General features: G+C 43.1%; 1 protein-coding gene across 1 annotated transcript; it reads left to right on the top strand.

The window, feature by feature from the left end:
- The first annotated feature begins 451 nt into the window (after window positions 1-451).
- On the top strand, window positions 452-27,129 carry fastk (Fas-activated serine/threonine kinase). Its single transcript, XM_014188315.2, is given in 12 exon segments — window positions 452-1,322; window positions 7,637-8,558; window positions 9,398-9,713; window positions 11,765-11,952; window positions 12,078-12,226; window positions 18,270-18,486; window positions 20,845-21,004; window positions 21,108-21,199; window positions 23,380-23,564; window positions 23,566-24,023; window positions 24,295-24,409; window positions 24,788-27,129. Coding segments are annotated over 11 exon segments (2,847 nt in total). The 5' UTR covers window positions 452-1,322; window positions 7,637-7,678; the 3' UTR covers window positions 24,875-27,129.
- The last annotated feature ends 52 nt before the right edge of the window (window positions 27,130-27,181 follow it).

Genomic DNA, 27,181 nt, shown 5'->3' on the forward strand with positions numbered 1-27,181 from the left:
TGCAACAGAGTGGACTACCCTTTGCCAAAGTATAAAAAAAAAGGTGTTGTTTAGGAGTGCAAGGGCAAGTAGGCGTTCCCTAATGGAAATAAATGCTAGAGCGGCCATCTCACTAGCTCGTGGTTTGCTCTGCCCACCTCCTTGTCTGTTAAGCCCACTATGGTTAATTTGCACCCAATGGAAACGACAGGCTCTGGTCAATCTTGAGGTCGTTTTGAAAATCTTTGCCTCCAAGTCTGCCGGAAAAGCACAAGTAGACCCTCCAGCCCAGTAGGTGGTGGCGATCAGAGGAAGAAGCCCAACTCGGCCTCCATCCAGCAAATGGCGTTTCTCGTTGTTTTGTCAATCAAACGAGGTCAATGAGTGTCAAATTTGAGCAACACAAACATGAATTGTTTATTTGCTACGTGAGGTTACGAGTGTACTGATAAGTAAGACACGTGACATCCTGGTAACTACGAGGCGAAAAAAACACAGCGGTGTCTTGATGGCTATGGCTTAGATGAGGCTAGTAGGATTGCATCTCTCCCTTGAATACATGCAGTTGACGTCAATAACCCTCATCGAATATTCAAAAGAGGGTGACAATAATAATAATATCCACCAATCCAAATAAAGGATAGGCGGGAGATAGACAGCCCACTGAGCAACTTTGTGGACAACGACTCATTGTTAGGGCGGAGAGACATGCATCTTGTCAGTATTTCCATAATCTTTGCTGTAATGAACCAAATGTTGGCATAGTCATCAACAGAAGACCAAAAAAAAGTTGCATGCTGGGAAGATGGCCGACACCAGTGCGGCTAGTGAAGAATGAGAGGACGGGGAACCGAATACAGTTCTTGCGGCAAATGCCATCAATCGTTTTAAAAACGATTTCCGGTGTAGTTGCGTTCGAGTTACCAGGGCAAACAATACTTATGTCAGTGTGAATAAGTTAAACGCATTGTCAATAACACCAACCCATGTCCGCTCCTGGATAGAGAGGACAGAGCGAGTCGAATTGAAACCGAGCCTACTAAACGTTAGCTAGGTCAGACAGTTTGCAACAACAAAAAAAAACGGTGTCATTGCATGGACGTCCCATGAACTACAGTATTATTCCACCATTTAACTAGCTAATTAATTTGAGTAAATGAGTTAAATTGGTCAAGCGATATAGTGAAGGTTTTTTTTATTTTACGGGCTGGTTGTCACTCGTATGTTTCGCTAACTTCTTGGGAGTGTTCACCGTCAGATGACACTCATTGCTCCCAGTTAGATACAATACTGGCTACTCACGGCACCACCCATCTGGATACTCCTCTTGCGTTGACAAACATGTAAGTACATGTTAGTGATTTGTCATTTTGTAGCTAGCTTTGTTACCATATTAACCCATTGGTTTTTATTTTATTTTTATATGACGGTTACGTAGCTGGGCCAGCTGACGCCTTGTAGCCGTCCTAGCTACTAGCTAGTCTTCTTTACAGTACGAACTTACTACCTGAAATGCACCTGGCCTTAGACACTTGTTGCCAATGGCATATTTTCCTGCTAGTGTTAGCTACATAACCATTGCCACTGATACTTGCTAAATAATTTGAATGATTTTTTGTTTATTATCCAGCGTTATTTGCAACTAACGTTACAGGTATACATACATTTCACTGGCATAACAAGTTCAATTCGGCGCATGTGATAAATGCAACTTGACTTTGATTTATTTTAGATTTGCAGCTTAGTTAACTAGCTTACGTTATGCCAGTTCAGTTTGACATTTAGCGTCCTGCTGCTAACTAGGCTAGCTACACATACTGTAGCTAACTAGTTTACTAAAAACATGATAGCACTGCATTAATCTGGATAGGGTGTTTGTCTTCAGGATAGCTCAACTAGCTAACTGTGGCATTAGTAGTTAGTTGAGGAAAATCGTCAAAGGTTGAGTGGGAACATTCCTTATGCTGAAGGGCAAATTGGTTAGTTACCTGTTCAAATTTACTTCAGGGGAGGTTGGGTATGAGAATGGGATCAGTACGTGTACTCTAACATTACTGCAGTGTGTCTGAACTCTATTCGAGGCCTAACTAAAGAGACTGTCAACATGTTTTAATGACCAGCTATAATCAGTGTATTTGGACGTAGCATACTTTTAGCATTAGGCTACCAACCAGAAATACTAGAAGTAGTACTTGCCTATGACAGATTATAAAAGCTGACAGTTTGTCTCTCGTTGACCAATGAGTGAACAAAGGACAGACTGCTGAACTACTAATCAAATGGCTACCTGGACTGTTGACCCACCCCCTCTTTCTTTACTCTACTCGCTGTTTATTTATGCATAATCACTTTACCCCTACCTACTTGTACATATTACCTCAACTAACCTGTACCCCCTTACATTGACTTGATACTATTTAGCCTTGTTATAAGCCTGGCTATTTTAGTGCATTGTTGGTTAAGGGCTTATAAGTAAGCATTTCACGGTAAGGTCTACATCTGATGTATTCGGAGCATGTGACAAATACAATTTATAGATTTTATTTTGTGTACGGTTTTCTTGATTGTAGCCTACATTTTCACACTACACAACATTTAACACATGTCTAGTTGGCGTGGTGGTTACACCAATCAGGTGTACACTAACCCATTTTCAGAACGGTTCTTGAGGTCTCCCCTCCCTCATCCCCATTTGTTTTAGAGGGATTCACCCTCTCCCCCTCTAGCTGCAGGTGACCTGTTGTGAGTGCAGTCTGCAGACTAGTCTATGGTCGATAGAATTACATAGTCTCTTGTCCTGCACTGTCTAAGCTGGACTGTTTATCGTTGTACTCCATATGTGCATCCCAAATGGCACCCTATTCTGTGTTGCTCTGGTCAAAAGAAGTGCACTACATATGAAAGGGGGCCTTTTGGGACAGATCCCATAACTCACCTCATTTTGTCAGCGTAGTCTCTCATATATCAGACTAAACTCAATATACAAATGGCAGATGTTACAGGTTTTGGTTTTTCCCGTTGAGGTTGGACCTTTATCATGTATAGCACATAGGGTGTCATCTCGTTAGTCAGTATGTGTTACACCTGTCCCGGCTTGTCCATCTCATTAGTCGGAAGGTGTTTCACCTGTGCTGGCCCAGTGCTCCAGTTGTCTTGAGAGATGTGGAGGGTCAACATCTTTAATTGGTGTGCCCTATTTGAGGTCTAGAAAAACATTCCTTTGTCTGATCATCCCTGTTTTTGTTTTGCTCAACTTTTTGATTTTCTTCCTGTCTAAGTTTGTTTTTTTCCCCCCCTTTTGTTTGCCTCTTGGGAAAATGTTGTGGGTGCTCATGGTGGGTGTCTTTTCAAATCAAATTGTATTGGTCACGTACCCATATTTATCAGATGTTATTACAGGTGTCGCGAAATGTAACAATACACACTAGGGATGCACAATATATCTGTTAACATATCAGAATCGGCTGATATTAGATAAAAATGCCAACATCGGTATCATCCGATGTCTAGTTTAACACCCAATGTGCGAAACCGATGTTAAAGCTGACGTGCATACCTATATAACGTAGGTAAATGATGTAATGACGCCACGTAAAATGTTGCACTGTACGTGCAACACAGCGTTCCTGAACTAGATCGAGCAGTCATCTGAAAGAGTAACAAAATTTCAGCGAGACAACTCAAAGGTGAAATCCATTAAAGCCAAGATAATGGAATTCATTGCCCTTGATAATCAACTGTTCTCTGTTGTGGGTGATGTTGGCTTTCACCGACTGGTCGAGCACCGGTACACACTACCAAGTGCGTTATTTTTCAGATGTTTCCCTACCGGAGTTACACAGTAATAGCGTCGCTGCTATTAGCTTCACGACATACATACTATGGAATGCCGTTTGGGTCTTTGCATGTCAAAGATACAGTAGCACTGTCAAAGCTGTACAAAAAAGTCTGCAAACACCGGCCTCGATTGATGTGTTTAGAATACCGCGTTGATAATAAAGCATTTGTTTGACCGCAACTTCTGGGGTAGCTAGCTTTAGCTTGGTACCTAGCTAGCACCAATACAACCAGCCTGAAAACAATGACCAGTAGAACCTGCAGTCATTTTCATTATTCTTAGCAACAATTTAGGAATCCTTTGTAAGTATTGTTGTTCGCCTATTGAAATTTAACGTCAGTTAATGAAAATAGCTAGTCAGCAACTTAACCCTGTTGCCCAAAGCTAACGTTATAAGCAGCCAGCTAGCTTCATCTGGCTAGTGAGGCTCGACCGCACCATGTGTTTTGAAACTAGTCACAATAAGGATTAGGCACAATAGTGGAATTTGCATTTTGCCATCAAAATAACTGTCATTGAAAGTAATGCAAATGAATACAAATAGTAGAATTATGCCATACTTTTATTTAGAAGGCTAACCGCAAATTCCACTTGTGGCTAATCCTTATTGTGGCTATTTTCACATAGATGGGTCTGACCATCATTAATCAAATAAGAACTGTCTTATAAATTAGGGTTATTTTTAGATGACACCTAGCTATATAGTTAGCTAGCTAACTATATAGCTACTGAAACAGATGTCGTATTATTTGACACGTCAAATAGTGTTGTTTGACGTATCTTTTTTGACACGCAAACGGCGTTCCATAGAAATCCTGGTTGAGAATGAAACGACTGAACAAATGAACAATGAAACAGCACATCAAGCAAGTGAAAGAAATGGGTTTTGATTGTTTTACTGGTAATGGGGACATACGTAAATGCCAACAAAATAACTTTTTGGTGTGTGTGTGCAACCTTTATTTAACTAGGCAAGTCAGTTAAGAACAAATTCTTATTTACAATGACAGCCCGGACGACGCTGGGCCAATTGTGTGCCGCGCTGTGGGACTCCCGATGACGGCCGGATGTGATACAGCTTGGATTCGAACCAGGGACTGTAGTGACTCCTCTTGCACTGAGATGCAGTGCCTTAGACCGCTGCGTCCATGTGTGTGTAACTATTTAACTGTACTAGAATGCTTAAAAGGCCGCAAAAATTGTAAATATGGGTGTTTTTTGGGGGGGGTTTTGCAAGGAAAATGTTGGATATCGGTATAGGCCAAAAATATCATATCTGTGCATCACTAATACACACATCTAAAAGTAAAAGAATGGAATTAAGAAATATATAAATATTAGCACTAAAATACGGTGTGTATATATACATATGAAAAGAGTAAAACGGTATGTTAAAGTGACCAGTGATTCCATAGCTGTGTTCAAATACCCATACTAACATGTAGAAAAAAAGAGGAAAGGAAGCGTTGCTAAGGTACACAATAGTAGATTTTGGTAGACAGAAGGTGCACTTTGGTAAATTGGTTATCAAAAAGAAGGACCAAGGCACTCATCATATACATTTAAATGCCTTTATTTCTATGGCATGTTCATTGGAAACAAAGTTAAAAAATAAATAAAATTTAAATCATTGAACATGCCACACAAAGGCATTTTAATTTATTATATGAAGAGTGCCTTGGTCCTCCTTTCTTTTTGATAACGCATACTAAACTACATACTTAATGAGTATATACTATTAGTTCATTTTAGTATACTGTAAACGAACGGTATCCTTTCATTTGCGCGTACTAGAGCTTTGCCTGTCTACTGGAAGTTGTTGTTGCTATGCAACCTCTTGCTAGTTTGTTAGCATAACAAATGACTAGCTACACATTTTACGATTTCGGTTGTGTTTGTAAATTCTGATCGTTTCGCTCTCGGCGAGTTCAGAGCGCACTCTGGCTGAGGAGTAGGGTTGATCCGAGCGTTCTGACCTTACAACAGCTTGGGTGCTTGACTGCCAACTGGCTAACGTTGGCTAGTTACTTCCGGACACATGAGAGAACACCTCACTCTGACCATTTTACTCGCCCTCGCAGAGCTGGTTTTCATGTTATCCAGATCGTTGGTGACTAACTGTGCTGCTGGCAACAATTTAATAAAGTTTTTTTTTGGGGGGGGAGTATACTGACACCGGCCATATTCAACAGGTGTTGAGCGTTTGTAAATTCACAACTTATTCTGCACTCTGAAATAGAAGTAGATGGCCAGAATTAACAATGTCCATTTGAGAACGCACAACGAACTATACCACTTAGCTCAGAATGACTTGAATAATCAAGTCAAGAGAATTCTCTTGGGAGGTCATACAGTCGGGCATTTAATTGTGAGGTATTCTAGGTCGGGTAAACAAAAGGCCTTTAGTTCCTGTACATTATCACATTCACACCATGAGTAGTTAATCATGAAACATACACCATCGCCTTTCTTCTTCCCGGAGAGTTCTTTATTCCTGTCTGCACTACTTACTGAACCCAGCTGGTTGCATGGCCGGGGACAGTATATCCAGAGAGAGCCATGATTCCGTGAAACGGAGAATGTTACTGTCCCTGATGTCTCTCTTGGAAAGAGATCCTCACCCTCAGCTCGACTTTATTATCCAGAGACTGAACATTAGTGAGTAATATACTTCGGAAGCGGTGGATGGTGTGCACGCCTCCTGAGTTGGACTAGAAGTCCCCTCGGATTACCTCTCCTCCGCTGGCGGTGTCTTGGAGCAGCCTCCGGTTTAAGTTCAATCGCCCTGCGGGGGGGTACGAACAAAGGATCAAATTCAGTTCCACTTGATGCTTTCAGTGGACACCCCATGAGTGTCTTTCAGAGCCCCTTCTAAAAACCCACCTGTTTTGGTTGTTGTCAGTGACTCTTTTTGTTAGTTCCCCCTTCTGTTTGTGCGACATTTTGTTTTTCTTGCTGGGAAATGGGTGTTCGTCCGGGATTTAGTTTCCCATGAGTATAGTAGTCGCTCTAGTCACCTAATCTGAAGCTCTGCTGTGCCAAGATATTGGAGTGTTCAAAATACACTTTTGTGGTAGAGTTTCTGTCACTGACATCCACCCTGGGAGGTTATATGATTTTGTGGAATCATTTTGAAAGTTGCATGAACACACAGGCAAATAAAAAATAAAGCCATGGACTTTACGTTGGAAGCATTTGTGGAAAACCCTACGTGAGATGCTAGATTAATGTTCAAAGGCAAATCCGCTCGTCATTGCAAAGCATCTGGCCATCCAAATGCAGTAGTCAGACTTGATCGGTACTGCTTTGGAGGAGGAAATCCTTCCGGAGAGAGGGAGAGAGGCTGATGAAAAGGGCGCTACGGTTAGTGGAGTGAATCCCGTAAGCTAAAAGGCAAAGTTGGAGCAACAGGGAAAGACGAGATGAGCGTGCAGCCAAACATGAAGAACGTGAACATGCCATCTGATGAAGAGACATAGATCTGGAAGAACTCCAGTCAGGCCATCCTGACATCCTCAACCGAGTTTGATCTTGGTCTGAACAGCCTTCAAGGAAGGTTTTCATCTCAATGTAGCCTATTTGTTTTCATTTAATGTCTCTCTTCTTGTTTCCTGTGCTGTGTTTGAATCATTTACTTGATGTCACTGTACTGCTTTGCAATTAGGTGTGTGTGTGTGTGTGTGTGTGTGTGTGTGTGTGTGTGTGTGTGTACACACAATGGGAATCTCCAGGTATTCTCACACAGATTCTCATTTGGAATGTGTGTTTTGTTTAGTAAATTCTTTCCCTTTTCACCCCTCCCTTCCCCTCTCCCTGTAGGTGTAGTCTGCAGTGCCTCAGCGGTGTACTAGCCTGTGTAGTATGCTGTGGCTGTCCTTCAGTCCAGGCCTCCTGAGCTGCGAAAGCATAATCCCTTCGCCCCTCTGCCACCGACACGCCAGCCGCCTTAGCGTCCTCGCTCTCGCCCTCGCCGGCATGTACACTACCCGGCTGTACAGCGCAGTAGGTGGTGGTGGTGGAGGAGGAAAGCCTGGACGCCGGCCGGGCCTGGGGGGTGGAGGGCTGCCCATGCTGGAGAACCACCCCCACCACCACCCTCTCCCACCACACCAACATCCCCACCACGTGCCCCCTCCACCTCCCAGCTACCCGCCGGTCTACCAGGGGCGCCCTGACCCTCACCGGGGGCCCCACTTCCACAGTCACCACCACCATCAGCAGCACTACCACCCGCACCTGGCCCCTCCTCCGCCTCCACCCCTCCCCCCGCACCCCCACTACCAGACGCACGCCCACTTGCACCACCACGGCACTGTTGGTGCCGCCAGCAACAACAAGAAGAAGACGTGGAACTTCATCCATGAGAAGATGAGCTACGACACCTTCTTCACCATGAAGAGGCTGATCGAACGCTCGCGGAGAGCGGACGAGGTGCTGCGCTGGGTGACGCAGAACCCAGGCAAGATTTCACACAACCATTACCCCATCGCCCTACAGAAGATCGGCCAGCTACTACAGGCCGCCGGGGCTGGGGTTGGAGGAGGAGGGGGCGGCGGAGGTGGCTCAGAGGCAGCCCTGGTTCCCTCTCCCGGAGTCGGTGGAGGAGAAAGAGTGGAGAATGAAGGTCGACAGATCCTGGAGCACCAGGACTTCCAGACGCTGTGCGACTCTATTGTGAGGGACTGTGCCAAGTTTGACAACTTCAGCATCGTCAACTGCCTGTACGCTGTGGCTGCACTAGGTGAGTCTAGGTGACCTGTGGCTGCACTAGGTGAGTCTGGGTGACCTGTGGCTGCACTAGGTGAGTCTGGGTGACCTGTGGCTGCACTAGGTGAGTCTGGGTGACCTGTGGCTGCACTAGGTGAGTCTGGGTGACCTGTGGCTGCACTAGGTGAGTCTGGGTGACCTGTGGCTGCACTAGGTGAGTCTGGGTGACCTGTGGCTGCACTAGGTGAGTCTGGGTGACCTGTGGCTGCACTAGGTGAGTCTGGGTGACCTGTGGCTGCACTAGGTGAGTCTGGGTGACCTGTGGCTGCACTAGGTGAGTCTGGGTGACCAGGGGCTGCACTAGGTGAGTCTGGGTGACCAGGGGCTGCACTAGGTGACCTGTGGCTGCACTAGGTGAGTCTGGGTGACCAGGGGCTGCACTAGGTGAGTCTGGGTGACCAGGGGCTGCACTAGGTGACCTGTGGCTGCACTAGGTGACCTGTGGCTGCACTAGGTGACCTGTGGCTGCACTAGGTGACCTGTGGCTGCACTAAATGATCTCATGGAGGCAGCTCTGTTTCCCATACCTTACTGGATTTGTTTGCAGTGTGAAAGTTAACTTTTTCATATTGCTAGTGTATGTGTTTTTACTTCATTGTATTTTATATTATGTATGATACGTGAACATTGTGAAATGACATCTACTACTTTATACGTGTATTCATTTGGTTTCGTATAGATGTGAAAATAATTTGTGTACATATAACAAACCTAAATTCACTTGTCTGGAATATTAAACTGACTTACATTCCTTGGAAAAAAAAGAAATGAAGTAAACCAAATAAACCCTAAACCTCCCGCCTCCTCCCCCAGGCCTTCCCAGCGACTCGCGGGTGGTGCAGGTGCTGGAGGCTGAGTCCCAATCACGACTGGGCCAGTTTAACCAGAAGGACGTGTCCATGGTGTTCAGCTCCAGCATGAAGCTGCACCCCAGCAGCCAGCACCCGCTCACCGAGGCCTGCCTGGCGGGCTTGGAGAAGAACCTGGAGCGGGAGCGTCACCCGCAGACCCTCTTCCTGCTGCTCTCCTACTACCGCCTCAAGTGGCGCTCGCTGCAATCCAGCGACGCCGCAACGGCCGAGATCGTGGCCAATGTACCACCCAACCCGGAACAGCTCCTGGCCAACAGGTAGGGATGATGGTTGATTACCCATTCATGGTAAAATAGACACATGTTTACATGTTCTCTTCTTTGTAAGAGGCCATCCAAGTAGAGGAAATGCGAGTTATGCAGTACAACTGGGTCACTCTCGATAGTCATAAATGGAGGAAATGTTTTCAAAAATAACAATTAGTATTCTTATTGCACATGCCTTACAGAGGTAAAAAAAGGTAGGGGTGTGGAGCAAAAAAAACTGTCAGTATCTGGTGTGACCATCATTTACCTCACGCAACGTGACCCATCTCATTCGCATGCTGTTGATTGTGACCTGTGGAATGTTGTCCCGCTCCTCTTCAATGACTGTGCGAAGTTTATGGATATTGGCGGGAACTGGAACACGCTGTCGATCAAGAGCATCCAAAACATGTTCAATGCGTGACATGTCTGAGTGTGCAGGCCATGGAAGAACTGGGACATTTTCAGCCTCGAAGGAATTGGGTACAGATCTTTGCGACATGGGGCTGTGCGTTATCATGCTGAAACGTGACGTGATAAAGGCGAATGAATGGCATGACAATGGGCCTCAGGATCTCGTCAAAATATCTGCGCATTCAAATTGCCATCGATAAAATGTAATTGTTCATTGTCCGTAGTTTATGCCTGCCCATACCATAACCCCACCGCCATCATGAGGCACTCTGTTCACAATGTTGACATCAGCAAACCGCTCGCCCACACGTCTGCCCGGTACAGTTGAAACCGGGATTCATCTGTGAAGACCATATTTCTCCAGTGTGCCAGTGGCCATCAAAGGTGTGCATTTGCCCACTGAAGTTCGTTACGACGCCAAACTGCAGTCAGGTCAATACCCTGGTGAGGACGACGTGCACGCAGATGAGCTTCCTTGAGACGATTTCTGACACTTTGTGCAGAAGATCGTCAGTTGTGCAAACCCACAGTTTCATCACTTCCTGCTGGTGAAGCAACATGTTGAGATCCTTAGCTTGCATCGTTACACCTTGTCTGCGGTTGTGAGGCCGGTTGGACGTACTGCCAAGTTCTCTAAAACTACAGTGCCTTCGGAAAGTATTGAGACCACTTGACTTTTTCCACATTTTTGTTACGTTACAGCCTTATTCTAAAATTGATTCAATTGTTTTTTTCCCTCATCAATCTACACACAATACCCCATAATGACGAAGCAAAAACTGTTTTATTTTTTATGTTTGCTAATTTATTACAAATCTAAACTGATATCACACTTACACAAGTATTCAGACCATTTACTCAGTACTTTGTTGAAGCACCTTTGGCAGCGATTACAGCCTCGTCTCTTCTTGGGTATGACACTACAAGCTTGGCACACCTGTATTTGGGGAGTTTCTCCCATTCTTCTCTGCAGATCCTCAATCTCTGTCAGGTTGGATGGGGAGCGTCGCTGCACAGCTATTTTCAGCTCTCTCCAGAGATGTTCGATTGCTTTCAAGTCCGGGTTCTGGCTGGGCCACTCAAAACATTCAGACTTGTCCCAAAGCCACTCCTGCATTGTCTTGGCTGTGTGGAGCAGGTTTTCATCAAGGATCTCTGTACTTTGCTCCATTCATCATTGCCTCGATCCTGACCTGTCTCCCAGTCCCTGCCGCTGAAAAACCTCCCCACAGCATTATACTGCCACCACCATGCTTCACGGTAGGGATCTTGCCAGGTTTCCTCCAGACATGACGCTTGGCATTCAGGCTAATGCATTCCATCTTGGTTTCATCAGACCAGAGAATCTTGTTTCTCATGGTCTGATAGTCTTTAGGCGAACTCCAAGTGGACTGTCATGTGCCTTTGGCAAATGAGAAATGCTCACAGGGACGTAAACAAATTTGTGCCAAAAAATGTAGAGAAATTAGCTTTCTGTGCGTATGCAAAATTTCAGGGATCTTCTATTTCAGCTCATGAAACATGGGACCAACACTTTACATGTTGCATTTTTATATTTTTGTTCAGTATCACGATACTTTGTAATATCGTAATAATGGGCGTTATCATGATACAAAATTCCACCATTGTACCGCACAACCTACCAACAGGAAGATCCTCCGACTGGTCAAACACACACTGGCTAGCGTAAGTGGCGTGCGCGACCAGGAGATGGCGCTGCTGGACGAGATGCTGGCTACATGCGTACGTGAGGCTAGTAACAAGAGCCTGGAGATCATCTTCAGCTCACACCTATTCTACCAGAACAGGCAGGAGAGGTTTGTGTGCAGCCTGGCTGGTGAGTTTTTTTATTTTATTTTTTTATTTTATTTTTTTCCCTCTTCTCTGACAGCTGTTTTAATCTGTCGGTTTCTCCATCTTTCTATAATTTCCCAAGATAACCTTCTGGTCTTTTCCTAATAGAGGAGCTGCCTAAAAAAGTGGACAGTATAACCCCATACACCATGGCCCTCATTGCCAAATACATCGCCCGCCACCGGCTCAGAGAGACTCGACTCCTCGACACCATCGCTGATTTCCTGGTCAAGAAGGGAGAATACCTGGATAGCAAAGTAAGGTGGCACACTCGTCTACAAAATCTGTCATATGTTTAAACAGCTGTTGAGCAACTCGGGTACACTTGTGTTTGTTGGTTATTGTGAAGGCTATTACACCTGAAATGAGATGTTGTTTATTTACACACATTATGGGTTCTTATACCATGCAGGGGCGGAAATCCCGGGGGGGACACGACCCCCCCATCCTGGGAAAAATATGATTTGTCCCCCCCAATATATCACTGAAACATAACTATGTAATTTAAATAATATGAATAATATGCAATTAAAGCAATTGTGCTGATTATAGACACTTAATATCTCGTTTTTAATTTTCAAAAGATTGCGACCCCCCCCCCCCACCCTTTGCCTCACAATGGTTTGATCCACTGCCAGTTCCTTAGCTTGCGAGGTAACGTAGAGGTCGTATCTACTGTCTAAAAGGCACTCAATGCACGTAACTGACGTGAGGTTAATCCAGTCAATCGCGCACACACACTAGCTGAATATGCAGAGCTAGCGCGCAAATATTAACTATTAAGCTAGCTAGTACCTATTCCATTTATGTGGCGTCGTCAAAGATGGAATCTTTGCTATCGTCAATTTATTCCAAGATCAGCATGCATGTAAGTTAGTGCTTCAAAGTCCCTGTGATAAGGTTAGCGATAAACTGAACAGAACTACACTCTCTTCTACCATTGTTTTAAATATATTTAATGGTCTCGTTGCAAAAGCTAAATTGTCGCAAGGGAACTTTTATTTATATATTTTATTTCACCTTTATTTAACCCGGGTAGCAAAGATTATAGCAAACACCACTGAATTGGTGCTCGCTAGCTTTGCAAATTCAGCTATTGTTAGAAGCCAGCCAATATGAAACAAACAATTAAAATTACAAAAGGTTGCAGCATATGTTGTGTAAATGGTGAACTCATACAGCTGTCAACTCTTGTCACTGCAATCCGTTTCACATTTGCTAGCTACCTTTTAGATCGAAGCCCATATAGAATGATAGAAGATAAGATGATAGAAGCCCATCTCCTACTGTAAATAACCTACAATAACCTGTGTAGCCAACCAGGTAGAAAAATGGCAGAAAAAAGAAGGACATCAGAGTATTTTTCAGAACACCAAAACGCAAAGTAAGAACCCTAGTAGCCTAATATCTGACTAGTTGATAAAATTTTCATAAGAAAGAAATGAAATTCTAATGGAAATGTTTCACAATGATGTCATTAGGCAGAGCAGGCAACAGATGGCACACAGACAGCAGAGTTGGGGACAGATATGCAGGGACAGACTGGCAGAGACAGGGAGTCTCAGGTAAGTTTGAGTCTTTGTTTGGCAACATTATGAAAGGTTCTCAATTTTTTTTACTTGTAAAATAGGAACATAATTGGAAAATGCCATGGATACCCCCAGTCTCAACTTAAACTGGTGACTGAACTAAGATTTGTTAACCTGTTAGGGCTAGGGGGCAGTATTGACACGGCCGGATAAAAAACGTACCCGATTTAATCTGGTTACTACTCCTGCCCAGTAACTAGAATATGCATATACTTATTGGCTTTGGATAGAAAACACCCTAAAGTTTCTAAAACTGTTTGAATGGTGTCTGTGAGTATAACAGAACTCATATGGCAGGCCAAAACCTGAGAAGATTCCATGCAGGAAGTGGCCTGTCTGACAAGTTGTGTTTCATCTTGGCTCTTTTTATTGAAGACTGAGGATCTTTGCTATAACGTGACACTTCCTACGGCTCCCATAGGCTCTCAGAGCCCGGGAAAAAGCTGAACGATGTCGAGGCAGCCTCTGGCTGAAACACTTTATCGCGTTTGGCAAGTGGCCGATCAGAGTACTATGGGCTTAGGCGCGTGCCCGAGTCGACCCCATGATTTATTTTCTTTTGTCTGTTTACCTAAACGCAGATTCCCGGTCGGAATATTATCGCTTTTTTTATGACAAAAATGGCATAAAAATTGATTTTAAACAGCGGTTGACATGCTTCGAAGTACGGTAATGGAATATTTAGACATTTTTTTGTCACGAATTGCGCCATGCTCGTCACCCTTATTTACCCTTTCGGATAGTGTCTTGAACGCACGAACAAAATGCCGCTATTTGGATATAACGATGGATTATTTTGGACCAAACCAACATTTGTTATTGAAGTAGAAGTCCTGGGAGTGCATTCTGACGAAGACAGCAAAGGTAATAACATTTTTCTTATAGTAAATCTGACTTTGGTGAGTGCTTAACTTGCTGGGTGTCTAAATAGCTAGCCCTGTGATGCCGGGCTATCTACTGAGAATATTGCAAAATGTGCTTTCACCGAAAAGCTATTTTAAAATCGGACATATCGAGTGCATAGAGGAGTTCTGTATCTATAATTCTTAAAATAATTATTATGCTTTTTGTGAACGTTTATCGTGAGTAATTTAGTAAATTCACCGGCAGTGTTCGGTGGGAATGCTAGTCACATGCTAATGTAAAAAGCTGGTTTTTGATATAAATATGAACTTGATTGAACAAAACATGCATGTATTGTATAACGTAATGTCCTAGGGTTGTCATCTGATGAAGATCATCTAAGGTTAGTGCTACATTTAGCTGTGGTTTGGGTTTATGTAACATTATATGCTAGCTTGAAAAATGGGTGTCTGATTATTTCTGTCTGGGTACTCTGCTGACATAATCTAAAGTTTTGCTTTCGTTGTAAAGCCTTTTTGAAATCGGACAGTGTGGTTAGATTAACGAGAGTCTTGTCTTTAAAATGGTGTAAAATAGTCATATGTTTGAAAAATTGAAGTTTTTGTATTTTTGAGGAATTTGAATAACGCGCCACGGGATTACACTGGCTGTTGAGTAGGTGAGACGCAAGCGTCCCACCTAGCCCATAGAGGTTAAAGGCAATGGTATTGCTGTTGTGATTAGTTGTGTAGTTTTGGGTACCGGTAGTTAGGAGTACGGCAAACACCTTATTTCTTTGGTTCCTCAATATACATTTATCATATTAAACGTAGGCTATGTGTTACAGCACTACTTTTGGTGTCCCCCTCAGGAATTGCTCTTAAGAAAATGTAATGTAATTGTCCCCTCCAAAGTTGATATCAGATTTTCGTCCCTGGTTTTGTCCTATATTTTTTATTTAATTTATCCAGCCCCCATCCCTGCAGGATTCCTTTTGCCTTTTTGTTGGCCGCCATTGTAAATAAGAATGTGTTCTTAATTGACTTGCCTAGTTAAATAAAGGTGAAATAAAAATAATAAAATGGGCCCACTCTGGTCTTTGTACCAGTGGAGGAAAGGGAGGACCATCCTCCTCAGTGAACTTCAGAAACATAGTGAAAGTTTAGATAAAACTATACTAAATAGATTCACGTCACCCAATAATTTATTAAAACACACTGTTTTGCAATGAAGGTCTACAGTAGCCTCGATAGCACCATGGTGCAGCCGGAGAACAGCTAGCTTCAGTCCTCCTCTGGGTACATGGACTACAATACAAAACCTTGGAGGCTCATGGTTCTCACCCCCTTCCATAGACTTACACAGTAATTATGACAACTTCCGGAGGACGTCCTCCAACCTATCAGAGCTCTTGCAGCATGAACTGACATGTTGTCCACCCAATCAAAGGATCAGAGAATAAATCTAGTACTGGAAGCATAAGCTACAGCTAGCTAACTGCATGCTTTCCTGAGCCGTAGGGGGAGGGCCACACAGCATATCATTACGTAACTCCCAAGTTGACTTCGATATGATGGTAGTATATCAAATATTTGCGCATACAGTTTCCACCGCAATTTCTTACATAATTAATTTTATCGATTAAAAAAAGACCACCTTGTTTTGTTTCAATCAGGTCTTTCGTGACATTTTTATCCAACATATACTTTACTCGCGTAAAAAAGGTTGGATGAAAACCTGGTTATTGATAGCTTCTACTATGGCGTAGCGGCCACCCTTTACACTCTAGAATGCCTTTCAAACCAATCACCACCAAGAATTCAACAATGCCATGGTATCAGGGGCGAAAATCTGATATCAACTTTGGAGGGGACAATTACATTACATTTTCTCAAGAGCAATTCCTGAGTGGGACACCAAAAGTAGTGCTGTAACACATAGCCTACGTTTAATATGGTAAATGTATATTGAGGAACCAAAGAAATAAGGTGTTTGCCGTACTCCTAACTACCGGTACCCAAAACTACACAACTAATCACAACAGCAATACCATTGCCTTTAACAAATCTTAGTTCAGTCACCAGTTTAAGTTGAGAGTGGGGGTATCCATGGCATTTTCCAATTATGTTCCTATTTTACAAGTAAAAAAAATTGAGAACCTTTCATAATGTTGCCAAACAAAGACTCAACAAACTTACCTGAGACTCCCTGTCTCTGCCAGTCTGTCCCTGCATATCTGTCCCCAACTCTGCTGTCTGTGTGCCATCTGTTGCCTGCTCTGCCTAATGACATCATTGTGAAACATTCCATTAGCATTTCACTTCTTTCTTATGAACATTTTATCAACTAGTCTGAGATATTAGGCTACTCGGGTTCTTACTTTGCGTTTTGGTGTACTGAAAAATACTCTGATGTCCGTCTTTTTTTCTGCCATTTTTCTGCCATTTTTCTACCTGGTTGGCTACACAGGTTATTGTAGGTTATTTACAGTAGGAGATGGGCTTCTATCATCTTATCTTCTATCATTCTATATGGGCTTCGATCTAAAAGGTAGCTAGCAAATGTGAAACGGATTGCAGTGACAAGAGTTGACAGCTGTATGAGTTCACCATTTACACAACATATGCTGCAACCTTTTGTAATTTTAATTGTTTGTTTCATATTGGCTGGCTTCTAACAATAGCTGAATTTGCAAAGCTAGCGAGCACCAATTCAGTGGTGTTTGCTATAATCTTTGCTACCCGGGTTAAATAAAGGTGAAATAAAATATATAAATAAAAGTTCCCTTGCGACAATTTAGCTTTTGCAACGAGACCATTAAATATATTTAAAACAATGGTAGAAGAGAGTGTAGTTCTGTTCAGTTTATCGCTAACCTTATCACAGGGACTTTGAAGCACTAACTTACATGCATGCTGATCTTGGAATAAATTGACGATAGCAAAGATTCCATCTTTGACGACGCCACATAAATGGAATAGGTACTAGCTAGCTTAATAGTTAATATTTGCGCGCTAGCTCTGCATATTCAGCTAGTGTGTGCGCGATTGACTGGATTAACCTCACGTCAGTTACGTGCATTGAGTGCCTTTCAGACAGTAGATACGACCTCTATGTTACCTCGCAAGCTAAGGAACTGGCAGTGGATCAAACCATTGTGAGGCAAAGGGTGGGGGGGTCGCAATCTTTTGAAACTTAAAAACGAGCTATTAAGTGTCTATAATCAGCACAATTGCTTTAATTGCCTATTATTCATATTATTTAAATTACATAGTTATGTTTCAGTGATATATTGGGGGGGACAAATCATATTTTTCCCAGGATGGGGGGGTCGTGTCCCCCCCGAGTTTTCCGCCCCTGGACAAAACACATCACGACAAGAGACAACACAACACTACATAAAGAGAGACCTAAGACGACAACATAGTATGGCAGTAACATATGACAACACAGCATGGCACCAACACAACATGACAACAACATGGTAGCAACACAACATGGTAGCAGCACAAAATGGGGTACATTGTTGGGCACAGACAACAGCACAAAAAGGTATAGAGAACAATACATCACGCAGAGCAGCCACAACTGTCAGTAAGAGTGTCCATGATTGAGTCTTTAAACTTTATAATGCTGCATTTTTATTTTTTTTTGTGACAAAACAATCAGTAATTTTTATGTGCACTACGTTGTCACGCTCAGCTTTTTATCCGCAACAAGTCAATTTGGTGGAAACACATCTCTAGTGGGAAAATGCGGTTGATATGGGTTTGATTTAAAGCAGTTATCGCGTGCGATACTTCGTAATTACTATCATAATGCTTGGTAATATCACAATAATGGTTTTCTCTTTTCTTCTCTCCACAAGGTAATCCAAAAGCTTGTGTTCCCCTTCAGCCGGATGAGCTACCGGCCGTCCAACGAGGTCCAGTTCTTCTCCAAGCTGGAAGTGGTGCTGGAGCTAAAGGCCCTGAGCTCCCCGCTAGCCACAGTCAACATCCTCATGTCCCTGTTCCAGCTGGGACACTTCCCTGGCCTGGTGCTGCACAAGGTCTTCTCCACCGCCTTCATCAGCAACGTCACCAGTAAGTGGGGAGACACGCACACAGCGATCAAGCAACATCAGAGAGCAGCTATGTTTCATTTGTTTTTCGACTGGCCCCTTTCAGTAGACACAATAAACCTCAAGCCAAACAAATAACTAATGAGTATGTTTACGTGCGTTCAATAATACGATTATTTTGAATATTCAGATTAAGATAATAGTTTGATTTAAAATGTTTTCATGCTTTTCAAGAAAACGATTTCCCTAAAAATTCTGTTTCCATGGACACATCTGAGATCAGGCTACCTGATGGCACTCTGGTGATTTTTCTGCATTTATCAATCAAAATAAACGTTTGGGAAGTATATTTGGTTATGAGTTGGGACACAGCATTTGTATGTGAACTATTTCTAACGTGCAAACTTTGACATTTTCTGTACTCGCTTCACTAGCGTATGCACAGAACAAATACACAGCTGGTACTCATATTTTTGTATTTTAATTTTTTTACAATAATTCAACAACAAAAAAATACAATATCTAGATGTTTTAATCGGTGTATGCTTACTTCGATTATGACCGTACGCCGGTTTAAGATAAGTAGAGTACTGTTTACATGACTAATTAAAGAACAGTCTGGTCTTAATGGCCATGTACTCTTAGAATCTCCACCCTTCAGAGCCTGAGTCTTAACTAGGTTTCTTCCTTCCTAGGGAGTTTTTCCCTAGCCACCGTGCTTCTACATCTGCATTGCTTACTGTTTGGGTTTTTAGGCTGGGTTTCTGTATATCACTTTGTGACATCTGCTGATATACATTTATATATACAGTGCCGTCGGAAAGTATTCAGACCACACGACTTTTTCCACATTTTGTTACGTTACAGCCTTATTCTAAAATGGATTGAATAAAAACAATTCCTCAGCAATCAACACACAATACCCCATTTTTAGCAAATGGAATAGAAAAAATGTAACATACCTCATTTACATAAGTATTGCTATGAGACTCGAAATTCAGCTCAGGTGCATCTTGTTTCCATTGATCATCCTTGAGATGTTTCTACAACTTGATTGGAGTCCACCTGTGGTAAATTCAATTGATTGGACATGATTTGGAAAAGCACACACCTGTCTATATGAAGTCCCATAGTTGACATTGCATTTCAGAGTAAAAACCAAGCCATGAGGTCGGAGGAATTGTCCGTAGAGCTTCGAGACAGGATTGTATCGAGGCACAGATCTGGGGAAGGGTACCAAAACATTTCTGCCGCATTGAAGGTCCACAAGAACACAGTGGCGTCCATCATTCTTAAATGGAAGAAGTTTGGAACCACCAAGACTCTTCCTAGAGCTGGCCGCCCATCCAAACTGAGCAATTGGGGAGAAGGGCCTTGGTCAGGGATGTGACCAAGATCCCGATGGTCACTGACAGAGCTCTAGAGTTCCTCTGTGGAGATGGGAGAACCTTCCAAAAGGACAACCATCTCTGCAGAACTCCAGGCCTTTATGGTAGTGTGGCCAGACAGAAGCCACTCCTCAGTAAAAGACACATGACACCCCTCTTGAAGTTTTGCCAAAAGGCACCTAAAGACTATCAGACCATGAGAAACAGGATGCTCTGGTCTGATGAAACCAAGATTGAACTCTTTGGCCTTAATGCAAGCGTTACGTCTGGATGAAACCTGGCGGCATCATGCTGTGGGGATGTTTTCAGTAGCAGGGAGACTAGTCAGGATCGAGGCAAAGATGAACGGAGCAAAGTACAGCGAGATCCTTGATGAAAACCTGCTCCGCACAGCCAAGACAATGCAGGAGTGGCTTTGGGACAAGTTTCTGTGTGTCCCAGCCAGAGCCCAGACTTGAACCCAATCGAACATCTCTAGAGAGACCTGAAAATAGCTGTGCAGCAACGCTTCCCATCCAACCTGACAGCTTGAGAGGATCTGCAGAGAAGAATGGGAGAAACTCCCCAAATACAGGTGTGCCAAGCTTGTAGTGTCATACCCAAGAAGTCTCGAGGGTGTAAACGCTGCCAAAGGTGCTTCAACAAAGTACTGAGTAAAGGGTATGAATACTTATGTAAATGTGATATTTTAGTTTTTGATATGTCATTATGGGGTATTATGAGTAGATTGAGGGGGGGGAAAAACTATTTAATCAATTCTAGAATAAGGCTGTAACGTAACTAAATGTGGAAAAAGTCGTATGTAGTCGTACGCGCATGCATGCGTGTGTGTGTGTGTGTGTGTGTGTGTGTGTTATACACACACATTTGATGCATGAAGTTGACTATTACCCTCGCATACCTCAACTCACTCCGATGTGCTTCATTTTCACATTAGGCAATTTTAGACAGTTGCTCCCGCTCATGTTCTTGTTTCCGTCGATTTATTGTAGACAGTCCTTACGCTCTGATCGTGCGTCGCTACCTGTCTCTGTTGGACGCGGCGGTGGAGCTGGAATACAGGGACTACACCGGTCCACGGCTCCAGGACGCGCACAAGGTGCTCATGTTTGACCACGCGCTGACCGCTGACGAGGTCAACCGCAAATACAGGTACGGTGCAACTGTTAGCTGGCATCTATTTTGAAAGTTGAATTATGTCTGCCTTTTTCATTGCAAATTCCAGTGAATCTCAAAGTATGTATGTGTGTTTCAGCTACAAGGGTCTTGTTGCTGAAGCCCTCAGACAGTTGGTTGGAGAGCATGGCTACAAACAAGATGAGGTTCTGGCCCCTGGGTATTACACAGGTACATTTGAACAAACACCAGTGTGTGTGTGTGTTAAATCCAAAGGCCACTCTTAAGATATCACACTGTTACTGAACACAATGGTGTATATATCATTCTGCAGTACTGTAACCTCTTTGGGGTTGTACAATTACGGAAACTTGAGGAATATTAGGGGAAACATTTTATTTAAGCAGGCAGTCATGCTGAGACCACGCTCTTTCGCAGATGAGCCTTGTGTGGACACATCGATAAACAACAATTACACTCTACATATCTATATCTATACATGTCTATACACACGGCAATTACTCTACATATCTATATCTATACACATGGCAATTACACTCTACATGTCTATATCTATACATGTCTATACACACGGCAATTACACTCTACATGTCTATATCTATACATGTCTATACACACGGCAATTACACTCTACATGTCTATATCTATACATCTCTATACACACGGTAATTACACTCTACATATCTATGGGCTCCCGAGTGGCGCAGCGGTCTAAAGCACTGAATCTGCATCTTAGTGCAAGAAGCGTCACTACAGTCCCTGGTTCGAATCCAGGCTGTATCACATCCGGCCGGCGATTGGGAGTCCCATAGGGCGGCGCACAATTGGACAAGCGTCGTTCAGGTTTGGCCGTGGTAGGCCGTCATTGTAAATAAGAATTTGTTAACCTCTTGGGGCTATGTGGGACGCTAGCGTGCCACCCGTGGTGCACCCTATCAACAGCAGGTGCATTTCAAGAGCGGCAAATTTGAAACCAAATAAATGTCAAAATTCAAATTTTTCAAACATACAACTATCTTACACCCTTTGAAAGATAAACATCTCCTTAATCTAACCACGTTGTCCGATTTCAAAAAGGTTTTACGGCGAAAGCATAAAGTTAGATTATGTTAGGAGAGTACATTGACAATAGCTGTGTGTAATGTTTTGTCAATTCAAAGACAGGCGTCACCAAAACCATAAAACCAGCTAAAATGATGCACTAACCTTTGACAATCTCCATCAGATGACACTCCTAGGACATTATGTTAGACAATGCATGCATTTTTAGTTCTATCAAGTTCATATTTATATCCAAAAACAGCGTTTTACTATGGCGTTGATGTTCAGGAAATCGTTTCCCTTCAATAACCGGCAGTCAAGTCAGCACCACAAATTAAATAATTAAAATTAGAAAACATTGGTAAAATATTATATTGTCATTTAAAGAATTATAGATTTACATCTCTTGAACGCAATCGACTTGCCAGATTTAAAAATAACCTTACTGGGAAATCACACTTTGCAATAATCTGAGCACTGCGCCCAGAAAAATATGCTTTGCTATACAGACAAACGGCCATGTTGGAGATCTAAAATCGAAAATACTATGTAAATAATCCATTACCTTTGATTCTCTTCATCAGATGTCACTTCCAGGAATCCCAGGTCCATAACGAATGTAGTTTTGTTCAAAAAAGCTCATCATTTATGTCCAAAAAGCTCCGTGTTGTTAGCACATGATCTAAGCCCACCGGACTTCACTTCATGAACGAGGGGGAAAAATATATTTACGTTCGTTCAAACATGTCAAACGTTGTATAGCATAAATCATTAGTGCCTTTTTTAACCAGAACATGAATAATATTCAAGGTGGATGAATGCATTCTCTTTTAAAACGTATTGGAACGAGGGTACCCAACATGACCTCGCGCGCCAGAGTCTAATCGGCCATCACCGTTCCAAGGCTCTTGTTCGGTCAGATCTCATAGTAGAAGACTCAAAACACTTTGTAAAGGCTGGTGACATCTAGTGGAAGCAATAGGAAGTGCCAAAACATTAATCAGCCCCTGTGTGTTTCAATGGCATAGGCTTAAAGGTAATTCAACACATCAGGTATCCACTTCCTGTCAGAAAATGTCTCAGGTTTTTGCCTGCCAAATGAGTTCTGTTATACTCAGACACCATTCAAACAGTTTTAGAAACTTTGGGGTGTTTTCTATCCATATATAATAAGTATATGCATATTCTAGTTACTGGGTAGGATTAGTAACCAGATTAAATCGGGTACGTTTTTTTATCCAGCCGTGAAAATACTGCCCCCTAGCCCCAACAGGTTAACTGACTTCCCTAGTTAAATAAATGTAAATGTTGCAACCCTAAACCTCCTGTATATTCCCATTCCTTTGTAGACTTCCTGCTGTGGATCGATGGTTCTGGCCAGGTTCTCCCTATCCAGGCAGGGGCCTCCCTAGGTGTTGCCCACAAAGCCCCAGAGGGATCCGTGGCTGTGACAGCCCTCACCTCAGACTTTCAAAAGTTCTCCCCCTTCGCCCCACTAGAGGAAGGGGGGGGACCAGCGACCCGTCGGAGGGGACGAGTCGGTGACCCTGCTGCCACACCACATGCAGCGTGGGGCAAACCCTGCCTCGGCCCAGAGGGCAGCCCCTAACGGCGGGGGCCCACTTGACTACAACACTTACTACACGCCTGCTGACTACTACTCCAGCCTGGCCAAAGAGCACTCTCTGGAGAGCCAGGACAGCTCCACACTCAGCAGCCCTCCTTCTGACAGCCTAGCTCAGCCAATGGCCTCCGGGGTAGGGGGATCCACCACAGCTGCCCCTGTTTCTCTTTTCCAGTTCTCTATTGGGAAGATCCTGGAGGACGAGGGAGGGGTGCAGGTGGGGCCAGGTAATCATGGGCCCGACTGCGAGCTCCCTGTCTTCTATGAGGGGTTGGCCGGGGACGTGGGGCCCACCTCGTCACTTCAGCTGCACCCGGCTGATCGAACCGACACAGAGAGGGCAGTGGGGGACCAGCGGCAAGTTAAGAGGTCAGTGCTGATGGGATCCCCAAATCTGTGTAGTTAGTCATTTTATACATACTACCCAACTACGAAGCGCTTGATTATGCATCTTTGGTGGAGCAATGCTAGCTAGCAAATAACTTTCAGAAAGAACGTTTTGCTGGGAAATCTGACTCGTCTTCACGGCAAACACCGGTATTTTTCTACCATATTTCGTCACTTGTGTGATCGTGGCATAAGTAATTTATTTCACAATAGAGAAATAATTAATTGCTAAATACAACTTTCTTCTTTTCAGAGTGGTCATGTCGGTGAATGACAAGTGGCACTACTGTCACAACTCTGAGGTGCTGGTGGGCTCCCGAGCCATGAGGGACCGTCATCTGTTGCTCCTGGGATACGTCATCCTGCAGGTGAGCCATTACCATCATACAACCATTTTTCAACCAAACGTTTCAACAATCTTACAACCACAGGAGGTTGGTGGCAGACGGGCTCGTGGTAATGGCTGGACAGGAAGATGTGGAATGGTATCAAACACATGGTTTGATGCCGTTCCATTCGCTCCGTTCCAGACATTATTATGAGCCCGTCCTCCCCTCCATTGCTTACAACCCTCATTTCAACCATCTTACAACAACATTTCAGTCTTCCCTTAACTCCATTACAATCATCCAATTAAGCGTTTTAATTGGCAATTGGTACCAGAGACAAACTAACAGTGGTACGTACTACCTTATTTAACTCATCTCTCCCTGGGTTTTCTCTATCCTCTTGTTCTTCTTCCGCAGCTGCCCTATCACGAGCTGGAGAAGCTGAATGGCATAGAGGAGGTGAAGCAGTACCTCCACAAAAAGCTCCTGGAGGTCCCCTTATGACAACAAAAGACTTGAGTGTGTGTGTGTGTGTGCGTGCGTAAGCCATTGCGACTGCTTGGGATAGGACATGGGGTTGTTGGTGGGATTGGGAAAAGGGGGTGGTTTGGGGTAGAGAACAAACCCTGGTCAAAGTCTAAAACTAGAGGGGGTTTTTCTGTGTGCAATTTTGCTCTTGCATTCATCAAAATGGCGCCAGGCTATTTGCAACGAGCCATATAGCCAGTTGATGAGATGTCTAGTATCATGTTGCCACGCTTGGTATCTCGTTATTGTCACTTCACAACCGTTCTTGACCATCTTGCCTACGGACTGTTCCTAGTGTATCACAGTAGCATGACAAAACCGTTTTTTTTTTTTCTATAGATGTAGTTTTAATCATGGTTTTGTGTGGGGGAATAAGATGTTTGTTCTAATTATTATAGTCATACAGAGATGATAATGTTCTGGTGGTGTTTTGGGGGGTAATTTTCTGTTTAACTTCAGTTGTAACGCATGACTACAGGACAAACAAACGGGGCTTCTTCAGTGTTTTATAATACTGGTGCACCGTATGTAGACTAATGGACTGTAGGATGAAAATGTATAAATCTAGTTAACGTGTTTTTATATATTTTTGTGAATGCTGGAACGGCTTTTCCGGTGTCCAGAACAAAGCAACACGCCGTGGAAGTCCAACATCAACCTTGTCTCCGTTTTTGTCTTTGGCACTTGACTTGTGACATTTTAATGAATGACTGTATTCAGAGAGAAATTTGTGATTCCTCCAGTGAGTTTCCACCATTGCATTGACAATGAAACAAGTTTTCCAGGAGGGAATTGCTAGATACCTGGGACCTCATTTATCTCACTTAATTCTGGGGTACGTGGAGATAAAAACACATGCATGTGACAGTTTATTGATAAACTAGAGCCATACTATATCTGTGTGCTCGTGCAACCCCGCTTGGAAAACGCCCTCTATTCACAGTAACAAAAACTGTATGATTTGGAGATGTAGGAACTGGGCCATGATAGTTCCTGAAAGAAAAGTGCAGTGGCAAGTTGCATCACATTTCTGTAGAGATGTAGACAGAATGAAAAAGTCACTGCAAGAGATGAACACAAATTTAAAAGGCCGTGGCTGTGCATTATGCACCATTGTCTATTTGAGCAATTTTAAAAGTAAATGTTTCAGCCCACACTTTTACGCAGAAGATGAATCGTTCTTTTATATCTTCTGCCATGCTGGCTCTGAGATTTAATAGGCTATGATGTCGTGCTCCTACAGCATAGCATTACTATAGCCTACCCATACTGTCAGATATTTTAAGTAGGCTACCGGTCTATTTACTTTTGAATGAGCGATGGATAAATGGTATCCTGATTAGTTGTGCAGCAGGAATAAACCAGTCAAGTCAGAAAAGGAGAGATGTCCTGCAATATGCGATTTAGGCCTATGTAATAACATATTAGGCTATATGCTTCTCTGAGATCTCCTTACTAAATGCATCTGTGTTATCATTAGGACCACGTTTTGTTTTTAATATACCATCACTATAATTCCTGTGCATCAAAACCACCTCCATTTCCCCATAAGAACAATATGTGTGCAATACAGTTGATCAACCACCAGACTTACACATGGTCTGAGCTGTACTTGGACATATACATTTGAATTTGCGGGAAAGTGGCACATGCATCTTGTTTTTGATAAATGAGGCCCCAGGTTAGTTTAAATTAGAGAATTTTTATTGGAAGGTCCCAGAGTATTGCTATGAAAAAGACAGTGGATAGTCTCTCTGAAAACCTTCTGTTGGTCCTATCGGTGGTATTTGAAATCGTACCCTGACCTCATTTCCATTTGAACGAGGTGATTGTGTCATGCAGTGAAACATTTCACAATGCCACATTTTTATTTCTAAGCGATACAAATGACCCCAAACACTTGAACTGTGTAAGGTAAAGCAGAAATGGCTTATGTGACGTAAATCCACCCCAGTATTACTGGGTGCTCTGTCTCTAGAGCCGTTCAGATAGAGAGAAGGGTAACTGAGCCACCTGTGTGTAATATATTAATGAATGCATTATCAATTGTAAGGATCCATAGGCTGTGACAGGTTGTATAAATGCATTATGCACAGGTGGTTGAGTTAGTATTTATTTATTGGTATAATGCCGCTGGTACAGAGGATGTGAGTGTGTGTTTGGGGAAAGAAGGACGGAAAAATATTTTATTGAAATGTCTATGGAAAAATATTAAAAGAATGAAAAAGCAACGTCTGTCGTGAAATATGTATGAAAATATCCATATTGGTAGATGTAAGTATA

The sequence above is a fragment of the Salmo salar genome, chromosome ssa03, assembly GCF_905237065.1.
Source record: "Salmo salar chromosome ssa03, Ssal_v3.1, whole genome shotgun sequence".
Taxonomy (NCBI): domain Eukaryota; kingdom Metazoa; phylum Chordata; class Actinopteri; order Salmoniformes; family Salmonidae; genus Salmo; species Salmo salar.